General features: G+C 39.5%; 1 protein-coding gene across 1 annotated transcript in view; it reads left to right on the top strand.

Moving 5' to 3' along the window:
• The window catches only part of NUP210 (nucleoporin 210), a 166,542-nt gene that overhangs the window by 37,148 nt on the left and 113,184 nt on the right, over positions 1–16,210 (top strand). The window contains exon 4 of the mRNA XM_027836937.1: positions 12,276–12,372. Within this exon, the coding sequence (XP_027692738.1) occupies positions 12,276–12,372 (97 nt within the window). The remainder of the gene's footprint in view (positions 1–12,275; positions 12,373–16,210) is intronic.

The raw sequence follows: 16,210 nt of genomic DNA, 5'->3' as shown, positions 1-16,210 counted from the left end.
AGGCCAGCTTTCTATCCACTACCCCATGCTGCCTCCTAAAGAAGATAGTTCCAAAAGATGAAATGAAGTTTTCCTGTCCAGAATTTTGAATTAGTCTCTTTGTTTCACCAAAGGATTTCCCTATGCCTCATTAATGTGTAGAGGTGACTTCAGCTTCTCAAAGACTGTACCAAAGATCTTGCCAAGCTGGAATCTCTTTGAGTATGTCCAGTGATGAAGGATGCGGGTGTCTTCGAAGGTCAGCCCACATAAGTTTAAAGAGGATCATCACCAGAAATTTGGCAACTAGGTCATGATTTAATTTTGTATTTTGGCCATAGTAAACCATGAAGACTGTCTGCTAAGGGAAGATAGGGTTGGGTTCCATATCAGTATTCTCATACTGATGAAACAGAGTATTGTGGAAAGAGCATTGATTCTGAAGCCAGAGGACTTGGGTTCATATGCTGTCTTTGACACTAGCTACAAGACCTTGGGCAAGTCACTTAACTTCCTTGGGCCTCAGTTTCTTTATTTGTAAAGTGAAGGATTTGTACTAGATGGCCTCTGAGTTCCCTTCCACCTCTTGAGCAGCGATTCCCATGACTGATCTTTTGAAGTTGTTCTGCTGTCATTTTGTAAGTAAACTGATTATGAATGAATTTGGGATGCTATTCAGGGTATCAAGAACCGGTTTTGTGATCAATCTACCAATAAAGACTTTCAAATGGAAAAAGATTCTATAGTTTTTAATGGATTTCAGCGAGATTTGGAAGGTAGACAGAGGTTACAAAAATAAATGTCTTGTGCAAATTTATAACTTATTTCCATTAATCATGGTTTTATTATACAATTTTAATTGCATTTATGAACTGTAATGGTGCCTTTTAATTTTTCAGTGGCTGCACTGAATTGGTTTGTAAAGCCATGTGACTGAAAGCCCTTGGACCAGCATGTCTGAACATGGTGGCTGCTGCTGGCCATATTATCTGTCTGCTGCTTTTTTCCTCTCTGTTCACAAGCATTAAGGATTATTTGAAGTTGTGTTTGATATTATCTAAAAAAATTATATGGTAGGCTTTTATTCATCTGGCTTTTATTATTCCCAGGCTGCTTATGTAATAAAGTGGAGGGCCTTCTATTCTCCTCCTGCCCTTCCCACTCAGTGAACTCCCAAAGGAAGGTTTTCTCACCTGGGTTTCTGCCAGTATTCCTTTGGTTAATTTTCCATTGCCTCTACCTGGGGCCAAAAGAGGGAAAATTTTCTTCTGGAGACTGTATCCCTGCTTTTATGGCCTTTGCCTTGTTTCTATGCCACTCCCAGTGCTAGCCAACCCTCACTGTATCCTTAGCCCACTTGGCCGGTCTTAGAGGGCCCTTCCTCTACACCAGGTTGAATGGTCACATTCCAGTCTGAGACTATTACATGGTATCTCAAATATACAAATATTCTTAGTACATTAAAACCAGCCACTAATCCCAGACCTGGGAAAGTTGAAGGATTATAATCCCTTTATGTTATTTCTTGTGTATAAGACCAACATAATTACACTCTGTCACTTCTATCTTCTCCCTTACATGAGGTCAGCCATCAATTAGCAATCACTGTGTGGGGTAGAAGGTATGGTTAATGCAACAGGATCATAGCCTCATAGATTTAGAGCAGAAAGGAACCTTGGAGATTATCTGGTGGGAGAATAGAACTTTAGATAACCCCCTCATTTTACAGACAAGGGCACTGAGGCCCAGAGAGATTAAGTGATTTGTCACAGGTCACACAGCTAGTAAGTGGCAGAGCTTGGGTTTGAACCTATGACCTCTAACTCCATATCCGCTACTCTTTATAGTGCATCAGACATCCTGTAATAGGATAATGAATTTAATTATCTTTGTAGATGACTAAGGGTGAACTTTCTTTTACTTTCTATTCTGTAGCTTTTTCATGTCCTAGAATCTTGAATTCAGTTCTACGGTAGAATCGCTGGAATCTAAGAATTTGAAGGGATCTTCAGGGTTACTGGATCTAGTCCAATCCATACCAGAACCTGAATGGCTTTTACAGGATTCCCAGTCAGCAGTTGTCTAGGTTAACTATCCCAAGAAAATCTTCTTGACTTGTTGTTGAGCGATTTCAGTCGTATCTGACTCTTTGTGACTCCATTTGGGGTTTTCTTGGTAAAGATACTGAGTGGTTTGCCAATTCCTTCTCCAGCTCATTTTATAGATGAGGAAACTGAGGCAAATGGTGTTAAATGACTTGCCCAGAATTACACAGCTAGTATCTGAAGACTGATTTGAAATATGAGTCTTCCTGACTGTAGGCCTGGCACTCAATCCATTGTGCCATTGGACTGAGTCAAACCGAGGGAAATGGGATCCTGTACTATGCAAAGGTACCTTCGTGGGTTATAGAAAAGAAGACAACTTTCTGCTGTCCTTGGCCATTGCCAAACCCTGAAACTGATAGATGAGCTGAGAGGTTCCTTGGATTGAGGACCAGGAACAGCTCAACAGACAAATTATTAAGTTTGGAGCTTTGGAAATACAAAGACAAAAAGTGATGCAGTCCCTTGAGGCACCTAGGTAGCATGGTGGATAGAGCCCTAGACTTAGAGTCAGGGAGACCAGCGTTTGAGTCCTGCCTTAGACACTTACCTGCTGTATCTGGATGACCTTTAAAGTCCTTGTAGGCTCTGATGCTCTGTGCATGTATGAGGTGATACTAGTATGTTTTTTTCCCTTTTTTGTTGTCTTTTGGTAAGTCAGTTATGCTGTTCTGTTACTGTCAATTTGTGCAAATCAGTGTGGGCTGTTTAAAATTGAAAGTACTTTTTATCTTTGGAATGGTTATCTAAAGTTCTATTCTCCTACCAGATATATCTATGCTTTTGATAGGGAACTTGGCCAAAGGAATCTTTAAAGAAGGTATAGAAAACAGTAAGATGTCATTGCTCTTAATTTTTTTTTTTTTTTGCTTTTCATCTATAGAATAATGAGAAGTCCTTTCCTGTCACCATTTCCCACTTCTAAAGCTTCCCTTGCTACTTGATAAGGGAACATACGATAAGAGCTTGCCACAAATAATGATATTTCTTTTATTGAGCCATTGGTGATTATTTTATTATCTAATCACATGATTGGAAAATCCATTCTTATCAAAAAGAAGACTCAGCTGAAGAAATATGGCTTTGGCTCTTCAGAGAAATGGAAGCAAATTTAGGTTGGGATCATAATTCCCTCAAAAATAGGGTGACATTTCAAACTCTTTTGCTAGTGGGATTTTTCTATTGTTGATCATGCTGAGTCAGTGAGAAGTAATGCAGCTCCAGTGAGTATTTTTCCTACAAGACTCTCACGTTTCTAGCAGTGATAGAATGGGTGGGCTGCCTTGGGAAAGAGGGATCAGCATTGTTTTGCTTGGAGCAGGAGGGCAAAATTAGGAGTAATGGGAAAGTTGTGAAGAGGCATTTTTTTTAAACAGAAAAGTTTATGCTTGACGTGTGTAAATACTTCCTAACAATTTGTTATTGTTTTTCACTCTTTGTGACCCCATTTTGGGGTTTTCTTGGCAGAGATACTGGAGTAGTTTGCTATTTCCATCTCCAGCTCATTTTATAAATGAGGAAACTGAGGCAAACAGGGTAAAATGACTTATCTAGGGTCACACAGGGTGGTAAGTGTCTGAGGCTAGATTTGAATTTTGAAGATGAGTCTTCCTAACTCCAGGCCTGTCCCTTTATCCAGTGTGCCACCTAGCTATCCAACAATTGGGTTAGCTAGCTTAATTAAATGGAATGGGCTGCCCATGGAAGGAGTAGATTTACCTTTCAATGGTAATCATCAAGGAAAGACCAGAAAAACACTTATTAGGTATGTTATAGAGGGGATTCTTTTTCAGTTATTGGGTAGCCTAGATGACTTCTGAAGTTTGTATCACTATGAGATTCTCCAGATTTAACATACATGTTGCCTGGACATGTTGTAGAAGTTTCTTTTTTCCTTGGTTAACTCTCATGAGGTACTCTGGGTCAGCACCATCTTTGTTCTTCCAGCCATTGGTTGGAATAGTGTAGTTTATTTCGTAAGCAGAATGCTTGCCTGGAAGTTGGTACCATGGGGTATGGAATGCCAGAACTGAAGGGGGAATCAGAGCACATTAGAGCTGGAAGGGGTGTGAGAGAACACCAGGCCAGGGATTCTCACTCATTTTTCGTTTCGTGGATTCCTTTAGCAGATTGGGGAAGCCTGGGGACCCTTCTCAGAATAATATTTTAGTTGCGTAGCATAATTTAGAATTATAAGGGAAGCCAATTATGTTGAAATTCAGTTATCAAAATATTAAAAAAAAACCCTAAAAATCACTAAGTTCTGAATCTAGAATCTTTTGGTCTTGGGTAACAAGAATTGATGGAATTTTGAAAGAAATACCTTAATAGAGGGCTATGCATAAGACAAAGGCAAAATAAGTTGAAAATTACTTAGTGTTGATAAGTGAGGGAAAAAAAATCTACCCAGGTTTAAAAAAATGAAAATTATTCCTAAAATTTGTCTATATTTTAATGATTATTTTTAATGAATTTATACCTATTTTTGGTTGAAAAAAAGTATATAAATTGCAGAGTTGTAAATTCAATCTTGAGAGAAATGATTACTTCTCTCGTATTTAATTATTAATTATTGAATCAGGACCAAGATTTTTCCACTTTTCTACTTCTTTATTCAAAAATCAGCCCCTGTAGGTTAGTCAGACAGCCTTTGAAATGCAGGGCTAATTAAAAAAAAACAACAATGTAAGTTCATGGACCCTTAGTTAAGAATCTCTGATCTAGGCCAACCAACCCTATTATTTCACAGAGGAGAAAATAGGGACCAAGAGGAAGGCTGTTTCTTGTGATGCCGCCTTAATCAATCCACAAGCAGGTAAAGAAGGACAGTGCAAAGAGAATTAAATAATTCCTCAGGGGTTTTCCAGGAATACATACATGATGGTGGTAATTTGATTGATGATCAAGTCATTAAACTGATTAAAATGTCCTTATTTTCTCAATCTTTAAAATGGGGGCACCGAAATTCACCATTCCCTACCTTCCCAGGGTTTGAGAATTGTTTGAGCAGTGGAAAGTAAGGAGGAGGTACCTCCTGTTGTTTTTCTTCCTCCCTCTTCTCTCTCCCTCTCCCCTTGCTTTCTTTCTGCCCTTCTCTTTCTCCTCCCTTTTCTTTCTCTTTCTTCTCTCTCCCTCTCCCCTTTCTCTTTCTCTCTCTCTCTCCACCTATCTCTCTCCTCTTTCTCCTCCCTTTCTTTTCCTCTTCTCTCCTCCCTTTTCTTTCTCTTTCCTCTCTCTCTCTCTTTGCTCTCTCTGTCCCACTTCTGTCATTCAGCTTAAAACATGAACCAGAAAGAGAACTTAATTAGTTTTCCAGCCTGGAAAGGTCCTCTGGGTCCTGCATTAGACATCTGAAATAATAATTGTAAATATGCCTCCCTAGAATTTTGCATTACATTACCCCTCCCACTGATAAATTGCTCAGATTTAAGGAAATACATTTCAGGATGAAATCTTTCAAAGTTAAGAGCTTGATGGTAAAGACTAGAGAACAAGGGAAAGTGAGTCAACATTTTCTTTCAGTGACCTTACTGACCTCTTGTTCACGATGTTCCTTGATCTCTCCAGTTACCAATGTTATCTTAATGGCCAAATCTAATGGCTTTTTTTTCTCAGTCTTTGTCCTTCTTGATTTTTCGGTAGTATTTGGCGTCATTGACCAGAATTTCCTTCTGGCTACTTTCTGCTCTCTGGGTTTTCATGACGCTGCTCTTTCCTGGTTTTCTTCTTACCTGTCTATCTGTTCCTTCTCAGTTTCCTTTGCAGGCTTATCGTGTCATACTCTCTAATGTGAATATTTACAAGGATCTGTCCTGGGCCCTCTTCCTCTTCCCTCTCTATACTCTCTCAGTGACCTCATCAACTCGCTAGGGTATTATTATCAACTCTATACAGGTGACTCATCTATCTAGGCACCTAGCTCCAGTCTCTCCCCTGGGCTTCAGTCCTTCATCACCAATTGTCTAACAAATAATATTTCAAACTGGATATCCCAACAACATCTTAAATTCAAAATGTATGAAAAAGAACTTTTCCCTCAAATTCACACCATTCCAAAAGTCCCTATTGCTGTCAAAGGCACTGCTATTTTTCCATTCCCCCATATTTGAAACCTCAGTATTATCCTCAATTTCTCACCCTACATATCCAATCAATTGCCAAGTCTTGTTTCTACTTCCATACCATCTCTTAAATCCAGCCCCTTCCCTCTATTCACACAGCTAAGAACTTAGTTCAAGTTCTTATCACCTCTCACCAAAACTATCGAAACAGCCCTCTAATTGGTTTTCCTGCCTCAAGTCCATCTAAAAGTCTGGCGAACTATTCCTTTGTCCATGTAGATGGTGAAGTAATTTTCCTTAAGCCCAGATTTAACCATGTCACTCCCCTACCCAATAAATTCCAGTGGCTCCCTATTGCCTCGAGAATAAAATATAACCCACTCAGTTTGGCTTTTAAATCCTTTCATGACCTGGCCCTAATCTCTCTTTCCAGCCTTGTTATACATTATTTCTCTTTCCATACTCTAACTGACTGTCTCTCTGTTCCTCCCACAGCATCACATCTTCCATTCCTGTTCCTTTCTACTGACTGTCTCTAATGCTCAGAATACACTCCTCTCTCCATTCTCACAAAATCCCTCTCTTTCTTCAAAATATCACTCAAGTACCACAAAGCCTCTCCTGATCCCCCAACTGCCATTAGCTTCTCTCCCCATCTGCACTGTATCTATTATGTATATATTTGTACATTCTTTATATGCTTGTAATATACACACATATTGTCTCCCTAGATCAAACAGATAAAATTGAGAGACATTGTTTCAGTCATTGTATTTGTATCCCTAGTGCCTAACATGGTGTGGGGAGCATAGTAGGTGCTTAATAAATGAATATTGATGAACTCATCTGTTGCATTACATGCCTCTTAGAAGAGTCTAGGCAAACAAGAGAAGAGAGGGCAATATGTTTGGGAAGAATAGTATGAACAAGTCATGGTGAAAGGAAGGAATGTAGACCTGGCTTGACTGGAACAGAGGATGTGCATTGAGGAGAAGGAGGAAAGAGGAGGAAGTGGTGAAACAAAATTTAGGGACATTTAGGGGTCTTGAATGCTAGGCCAAAGAGGGCGAATTTTATTCTCTAGGCAGTAAGTTCTAGAAAAGGACAGTTACATAATCAGAGCTGTGCTTGAGGAAGATGAATCTGGCAGAATGAGTGGGTTAGATTTGAAAAGGGGGAGAGACTAGTGGTAGGGAGAATTGAGAAATGATTGTATCTAAAAATGATTGCATCTAATGAATTTTCAGCAGCGATATACAATATGAATATATGGTAAAGAAGAAAAGTGCTGCATTTGGAGTCAGAGGTTCTAAGTTCAAATTCTGGGTGTGTCACTTGTTTGACTTTGGGCGAGGACCTTAACCTCTCTGGGCATCAATTTCTTCACCAATTAAATTTGAAGGTTGAACTAGGTTTCTTCTAAGGTCCCTTCCAGTTTTCAACTTATGATCCGATGGATGCTTTGGGCAAAATCCCAAATGTTTCTTCTCTACAGGGCTGAGTTCCCTCAGTGCCAGTGATAACTTATTCTAATGGGATAATACAACTTCTCCCAATACGACTGGATAACTCTTAAGTGCCAAGGCCTTTTCCTTGAATTCTCTTCTGGTTCTTTGTTTCTCAGACAAAACAAAAAACAGAAAACAAAAACAGAAAAACCCCATAGCTCTCTTAAGACCTAAGAGCAACCAGGAAAACTTCCTATTTATCCCAGGAACAACTTCAACAACAATTCCACAAACCCTTGATATAATACTGTCTCTTCTTTCATTGCCAAGATTGATTTCCTTTGGAGAAAAGACCGGATTTGTGGGACCTATCTGTAGCTACAATATTATTATATACTCCCAGTGATCAACTCCTTTCCTGCTGCCTCCAAACACAACCATATCGCCCCATTCTTAAAAAAAAAAAATCCCTGACTTTGTCTGCCACCTATGCTAACTCTCATCTGATATTTCTCCTCTCCTTCTCAGCTAACTTCTTTGAGAAAGCTGTCTACCTGAGGTGATTCCACTTTCTTCACTTTCTTTTAAGCCTTCTGTATTCTGACTTCAAAACTCATAATTGAACTGAAACTGCCTTTTCCGAGTCACCAATGATCCCTTAATTTCCAAATCTAATGGCCTTTTCTTCGTACTCATTATTCTTGACCTCTCTGCAAACTTTGACACTGTTAATCACTTCCTTCTTCTGGATAATCTCTCCCCTTTAGGTTGGTGTGACACTAGTCTTTCCTAATTCTCCTCCTGCCTATCTGACCACTCCTCTCAGTTGCCTTTTCTGGATCTTCATCCAGGCCATGCCCACTAATCTGAGCATTTTTGAAGGCTCTGTCCTGGGCCCTTTTCTCTTCTATACTATCTCTCTTGATGATCTTCTTAACTCCCATAGGTCTAGTTATCGTATCTACACACAATTCCCAGATCTATACATTCAGCTCTAGTTTCTCTCCTGAACTCCCCTGACATATCACCAACTACCTTTTGGACATCTTGAACCACTTGTCCCCTTTGCATCTCTAACTCAACACATCTAAGACAGAATTCATTCTCTTTTCTCCCAAGCCTTCCCCTTTTCTAAATTTTCCCATCATTCTCTCAAACCATCTGGGAGCATCTTGCTGTGGTTCCATATTCTACTGGGAATCCACAGGGTCCTCTGTCTCATCAGGTGATGATTCATTTTCCTTTGTCTTACCTATATCTATATTCATTTAGATGATCTGAGGACCATATTTCCTTTTGTTATTGATCTCTTCCCCATTGATTTATCTGCTTGTGTTCAAGGTCTTTAATTGAGTTTCCTTCCTCCTGCGAGCTTTGGTAATTTGTCTTTTTCCACATTATATTCCTTTATTGCTTACTTTCTGATTCCTCCTTTTTTGAAAGAAGTGTCCTCAGGAGCTAAATGAACCTTAATTCTATCTATACTCCAAGTGGCTTCTGAGGGTGCAGAGCTGGCCACAGCTGGATGCCAGTTCCCTTTTATCAGGCCTAGTGAAACCTCCCACACACTTGTTCCCTGTCCCACTTCCCTCTATTCCTCAGTTCTTTGGCTGAATTCTACGGTTCTAGCCAGACTAAACTTTTGACTTTTGGCTTTCTATGGCATGAGGGAGAGGTAGGGCAGAAATGAGTTGTCTTGCAAGCCTGTGGGTCAACTTGTACATCCATGCCAGAGCATGGCAGCCTATAGGGAAGGAGCTGCTGAGTTAGTGATTATTAGTCTTCTCTGCTGTTAACTCATTGAGTTACTTCATTTAGGTTCTCAGCATCTTAGCTGAAATAGCTTTATCTTTTGCATATATATCCTGTTTTGGAGAGGATTAAAGAAAGTGTCTAGTCCTCCGTCTTGATCATGTGATCAAGAAGTAACCCCCATTTACTAACAAGGGTGACGCCATACTCCCAGTCATCTAGGCTTGCAACCTCATGCTCATTCTCAGTTCACCTTACGTATCCAATCCATTGTCAAACTTTGGCTTTTTTTTTTAAACTTTTATAGGGAACATCTCTCATATACATGTCTTTCTCTCCACTAACACAAGTCATTACCCAAGCAAGGATCCTCATCATCTCTCATTGAGACTATTGTAGTAGCCCTCTAAGTAGTCTTTGTCTCAAATTCTCTCTCTAATCAATTCTTCACTCAGTTACCAACCTGATTTTCCCAAAACCATGTCTCCTCCCCCCACTTCCAATTCAGTAAACTTCAGTGGTTCTCTGTTAACTCCAAGGTCAAATATTTGTTGTTCGGTTGTTTTTCGGTCATGTCCCACTCTTTAAACCCATTTGGAATTTTCTTGGCAAAGGTATTGGAATTGTTTACCATTTCCTTCTCCTTAGCTCATTTTACAGATGAGGAAACAGAGGCAAACAGGGTGAAATGATTTGGCCAGGGTCACACAGCTACTGTCTGAGGCCAGGTTTCAACTCAGAAAGACTCATGTCCATGCTTGGCACTCTATCCAGTGCACCCCTAGCTGCCCCCCACTGTCAAATATAAAGTCCTCTATTTGGCATTTAAAGCCCTTCATGACTTTCTTGCCTTTCCAGTCTTTGTCCCCTCCATGTTCTCTGTGTTCCAGCTACACTGGCCCATTGGCTATTATTTACACATGATACAGTTTCCCGACTCCATGCTTTTGCAGAGGTTTTCACCTGTGCTTGGAGTGCTCTCCCTCCTTATTTCTGCCTTTTAACTTCCATTAGATTCCCTTACAGCTCAGCTAGAATCCTTTTTTTTTTTTGCAAGAGGCCTTTTCCTCCCCTACCTTTCCTCAGAGATTATCTTTCTTCCACTCTGTATATGTTTTGCACACATATAGTTATTTGCATGTTATTTCCCCACTAGAATATAATCTCCTTGGGGTTAGGAATAATGTTTTGCCTCTTCCTTTATACCTAGTGTTTAGCATAGTGAGGATTTACCAAATGTTTGTTTACCAATTTACCAACTGTGGAAAGAATGAACGTGGCCCATGGAATTCCCTAAGAATTTAGGGAGATTTAACAAGGATGTCAGAAAAGGCATGACCCTTATCCATGTATATCCTCTGAAATACAGAAGTTACTGGGTTTTTATTTGTTAGTTTATTTCATTAAATTTTGTGAGTATTTTTTTCAACTAACAATAATTAATTTTCTTTCCCTCTAGTATTGGGGCGGGGGGAGAAAAACTAAACCATTGCAACGAATATTCGTAGTCAAGCAAAACAGATTCCTATATTGGCCATGTCCAAAACATATACTTCTTATTCTGCTCCTTGAGTCCATGCCAATCTGTCAGAAGGTAGATAGCAATGTTATTTGGTTTATCAGTATCTCCATGGACACAGGGAAATGACACATTTTCCCCAAGCAAACCAGAACAACAGGAGGAATTAACACTCAACATGCTAAGCCACTTAAACAGGGGGGTGCTTCTTACAAATTTAGAAGATTAGTGAGTATCATATATAAGTGAAGTTGTTTTTATTGTGGCACATTGGAGGGCTAGCTCAAAACTTACCTCTTGTATGAATTTTTTACTGACTTCTTTAGATGGTCCTCTTTGAAGTCCACAGTTCTATAGCATTTGCTGCCTGACTGTCTCAGATGGTCAGGTATGTTCTTGGGGATCAGAGCTGAGGCAAGGAATGTACTTCCAAATTCAGTGTTTGACAGGTCATCTCAAGCTGTGATGCTCAATAATGGGTAAAGGAAACATGCAGGGACATTTCTGCCACACAATCACTTCCAAATCCCACTATCCCTTAACTCTGGGTTACACAGCAGCAGAGGTATCCTTTGAGTATTCATGATCAAGGAGATGCAGAGATGTGCAGTTTGGGTCCAGCTGCCCTGTTTTAAGGAGACCTAGGAATGAATTCTCAGGCTCAAGCTTTTTATATAACAAGAAAACATAAATCAGAGCAAAGGTATCAATCAATTCCCAGCATTGATGAATGAGCCAGGAGGGATGAAGGGATCAAGGCTGTACAAATCACTACAAAGGAACCAAGTACAGTAACACCTGGATGATTTAAACACAGGAAGAAAGGGCAAGAAAGCAGTAATTCAAAACCTCCCAAGAGTGATACTCTGGCACAAACAGATTGCATAAACCCCCCAAGGTCTGTGCTGGGTGAGTCCTCTGGGTCAATGGGCACACAATTTAGCACTTAATTATAACCTGTCTGTAACTGTTTCATATGTATCAGCCGTGGATTTCCGTTTCAGTAGGAGGTCATTGAATATTTCTTTTTATCCTTTCTATCACTAAGCACATGGGGCCGCTAGGTGGTACAATGGTTAGAGCACTGGGATTGGAAAAGGGAAGACTCATCTTCTTGAGTTCAAATCTGGCCTCAGACACTTACTAGCTATGTGACTCTGGGTAAGTCACTTAACTCTGTTTGCCTCAGTTTCCTCATCTATGAAATGACTGGAGAAGAAAATGGCAAACCATTCCAGTACCTTTGCCAAGAAAATCCCAAATAGGGTCACAAAGAGTTGGACACAACTGAACAGCAACAGCACTAAGCACAGGGCATAGCCTGACATAGGTACTCATATATTTCACTGTATTATAGTAAAGGCTAATGTGGGCTGTGTTCATTTTTACTGATCCATCTGCTTTTTTCCAGGCAACACATTCAGCACTTTGGCTGGGCTGGTTTTTGATTGGACAATAGTAAAGGATACAGAAGCTGATGGTTTCTCAGACTCTCATAATGCACTCAGGTAAGCAATTTTTGCGTGGTTTTCTTTTTTTTTTTAAGAGAGAAAGTAAATTTTATTTGATCAGAATCAAGCATTAGACTAATTTTGCCATGTTGATCCCCAGCAATAAGGACATCGTGGAATGAATTTGTTATACACTCTTCACTTTTCTCAGGGTATTTTGACACCATTTCCTTTGTTGAGAATGCACTGAGGTGGATTGTTTTTTTAGAACCTTGTCTTTTCTTAGTTGGCTTTTGCATAACAATTTTTTTTTTAAATTCTCCCTTACTGGTGCCTTCTCTCTGAGGATGTCCTTTAATTTGCATCTTGTTTATGTAGCTGTTTGCACATTGTCTCCCCTCGTTAGACTGTAAGCTCTTTGAGGGCAGGGACTCCTTTTCTATGCTTAGTGCTTAGCACAGTGCCTGGTGCATAGCAAGCAAATCATCAAAGCTAGATCACTGATGGACATTTTTATAGGCCTTTAAGGTCACAAGCACTTGCTGTTGATCCTTTGACAACCCTGTGAGGTAGGTGCTGTCATTCCCATCCCCATTTTCCATGAAAGAACTGAGGCCCAGAGAATGGAAGTGACTTGCCCAAGGTTACAAAGCTAGCAAGTATCTGAGGTGAGATTTAAAACTAGATCTTTTAAATTTAATCCTGTGCTCTTTAGAGTGCCAGCCCTGGAGTTAGAAGGACCTGAGTTCAAATCCGGCCTCAGATACTTACTAGCACTATGACCCCGGGCAAGTCACTTAACCCAATTTGCCTTAGTTTCCTCATCTGTAAAATGATCTGGAGAAGGAAATGACAAACCACTCCAGTATCTTTGCCAAGAAAACCTTAAATAGGGTCATGAAGAGTCGTACATGACTTAAACTACTGAACCACAACAAGAACACTTATTCTCTTATGAAGGGTTACAGAGAAGGGTTCAGCTAGAGTTTTAGCTAGAATTATATAATAATAAAGGCAGGTTACATCATCATCGCTAACATTAATATAGCACATTAAAACTTATATTTTCTACATAGATTCTCATTTTATCCTTACAGCACCTCTGAGGACTTAGTAAAAATATTATTACTCCCATTATGCAGATAAAGAAACTGAGGCTCAGAAAGGTCATTGAATCATGTGGCTAGAGATTCAGAGCTAGCATGGGCTCCAGAGATCTTCTTAGTAAAGGGACTTACCCATGGTCACAGGGTCAATAAGTGGTAGATGTGGCCTTCCGACTGAAGTTCTCTACTTTAGGACCAATGGATTTTTTTCTGACCTGTGGTGTCTCTCTCAAAAGAGTTTTGTTGTTTTTGCATCATGATAGGGTTATTATTTAAATTCCAAAGGTGCTTTAAAAATATAGACTTGGTCTTTAACATAGTCCAGAAATGTATTCGTTTATTTTTAGTGTTAAAATAGTGTTAGCTTATCCAAAATATGGTTTGCTGGATAACTGTCTTTGAAGAAAGCCTTTCGCTTTTCCACATCTGATTGGTACAGATTTCCCAGATGTTAATACCCAATCTAGGGCTATCAGTAAATTCTCTTTCCCTTCTAGCATCAAGCATAGTTCTGGGGTCAAAGGTTTTGACCTGTCTTGTACTCAGTGCTCTGCTGTCTGGCACCTAGAGACATTGAGGTCTAGCGAGAAGAGTACTAGCCCTAGCAAGAGAAACTCAAGATTAAATTTCACTTCTTGACACTCATTGTATGATCTTGGGCAAGTCAGTTAAACGCTCTGAGCCCCCATTTCTTCACCTTTAAAATGGAGATGACAATACCCGTTCTTAACCTCACAGGCTTTTCATGAGGCTCAAATGATATAATGTGTATAACATGCTTTACAAATGTCAAAGTGCTAGGTCAATGCCAGTTATTAGTGTTATTATTCCCATGTCCCATGAATCAATGCTACCATGCAGATATCCAAAATACCATCATCCACTTTCTCTTTCTGTCCCCTTGATATACACGCAGAAGTTCAAATGCGCTTTGTATAGGTTTGTATTTGTTATTGTTATTGTTCAGTCATTTCAGTCGTGTCTAATTCTTAATTTGGAGTTTTCTTGGCAAAGATACTCATTTCCTTCTCCAGTTAATTTTACAGATGAAGAAACTGAGGCAAACAGGCTTAAAAAATTAATTAATTAATTTAAAAAATTGTCTAAGGTCACACAGGTAGTCCATGTCAGAGGTTACATTTGAACTCAGGACCTCCTGACTCCAAGCCCAGTGTTCTATCCACTGTGGATAGAACCCAGATAGGTTTGTCTGGGATCATATTTTTAGAGCTGGAAGGGATCATGAGATTCAACCCCTTCATCTTTATGGATGTGATAACCGAGACACAAAGTTTGTCCAAGATCACATACGTGATAAATGGCATTGCCAGATTTGAATTGGGCATTGTCTTCTCTGCACCATATTTTCCTTTATATAAACAGCATGAAGAAGTATGCTTCATGAAGCCTTTGTCCCTACTCCTAGCTGCTGGGACCTTCCCTTCCCAAAGAACCTCATTTCCATTGTGTATATGTTCTGTATATAATTGAATATGTAAATGTTTTCTCCCCCTTTAGAATGTAAGCTTATTTTTGTCTTTACATTCCAAGCACTGGTACATTATGGGTGCTTAATAAATGTTTATTTGTAGATTAATTAAAAGGAATATTAATACGAAAAAAATTATCTCATCCAAACCACAACTGACTGATGTTATTAAGCTTATCGCATCTACACCAGTTTTTTGTTATTTTTCCCTCCAAATCCCATGGGCTTTTGTAGCCCAAGCTCAGACTTTGACCTCATAGTAGTAGCCAATGTTCTAATTGGGACCTGGCACCTCTGAGCCTGATTCGTATTTTCTTAGATCCCTTGAATCTAAAATTTACATGATTCTTCTCCTTAGAACCGCTTGTCTTAGATTGATTCAGTCCAACTTCTAACCCTCCCTGAAGTTTTTCTGTTGGCAAGTTTTAAAATCCATGCTCCATTGTTTTAACATGTAATTGGGGAAAAAATAAAATGTCATATGTGTGTGTGTGTCTGTACACACACACACACACACACACACACACACACACACAATTTTACAGAAATCTGTGTTCCAATCCCAACCAATCAGGAGGCTTTATGATGTTAGGCCTGGTAACATAGATCTTTTCACAACCTCTGAGGTCATCCCTGACTAATGGATGATTGTAGCAGGCACTCTTCCCACTGCTGGGAAATTAATGAAACTCTGTGCCAATCTTTATCTCCAAATTCACAAAGGCATCCCATTTCATCATTTTGTCACCTTTTCTCACCCCTGCCTGTTGGGATTCTTTTCCTTCCTCAAAGGAAGTGTAGGATTTATCATAAGGATACTCCTCAATATCACATCAGTGCTTCTCTAGGATGCCTAAAATGTACTGGCGGACTTTGATGGTGTTTGGGGGACAGAAATAAAGCAGAAGTGACATGGTTGTTCATACTGAGTGACTTTATTGCAGGAAATTCATTAATCCACAATGGGTCTTGAGCCCAATTTCTCAATTTCGATTCCCATTCTTCGTATTTTCCTTTTTTCTCTGTAAAGAACAAAATGAAGACTGTGAGTACAGGTGGAGAAATGGATTTGGAGTCAGAGGACTTAGGTTCAAACTCCCACCTCTGTTGTTTACTGTTTGTGTGACCTTGGGTAAGGAGACAACCTCTCTGGGCCTCTAAATGTCCCTATGATCCCCTGCAGTTCTATATCTATGATCTTATAATATTGGTAAGGGTTATTTTGATTTCAGCAAGGCATTTGACAGAGTTTCTCTTGATAGACTTAATTAAATTATAAATTAACAAAAATAAAATAAAT

Source organism: Vombatus ursinus, unplaced genomic scaffold, assembly GCF_900497805.2.
Source record: "Vombatus ursinus unplaced genomic scaffold, bare-nosed wombat genome assembly UNPS02014820.1, whole genome shotgun sequence".
Classification (NCBI taxonomy): Eukaryota; Metazoa; Chordata; class Mammalia; order Diprotodontia; family Vombatidae; genus Vombatus; species Vombatus ursinus.
This window is presented reverse-complemented; position numbering and strand designations above follow the sequence as displayed.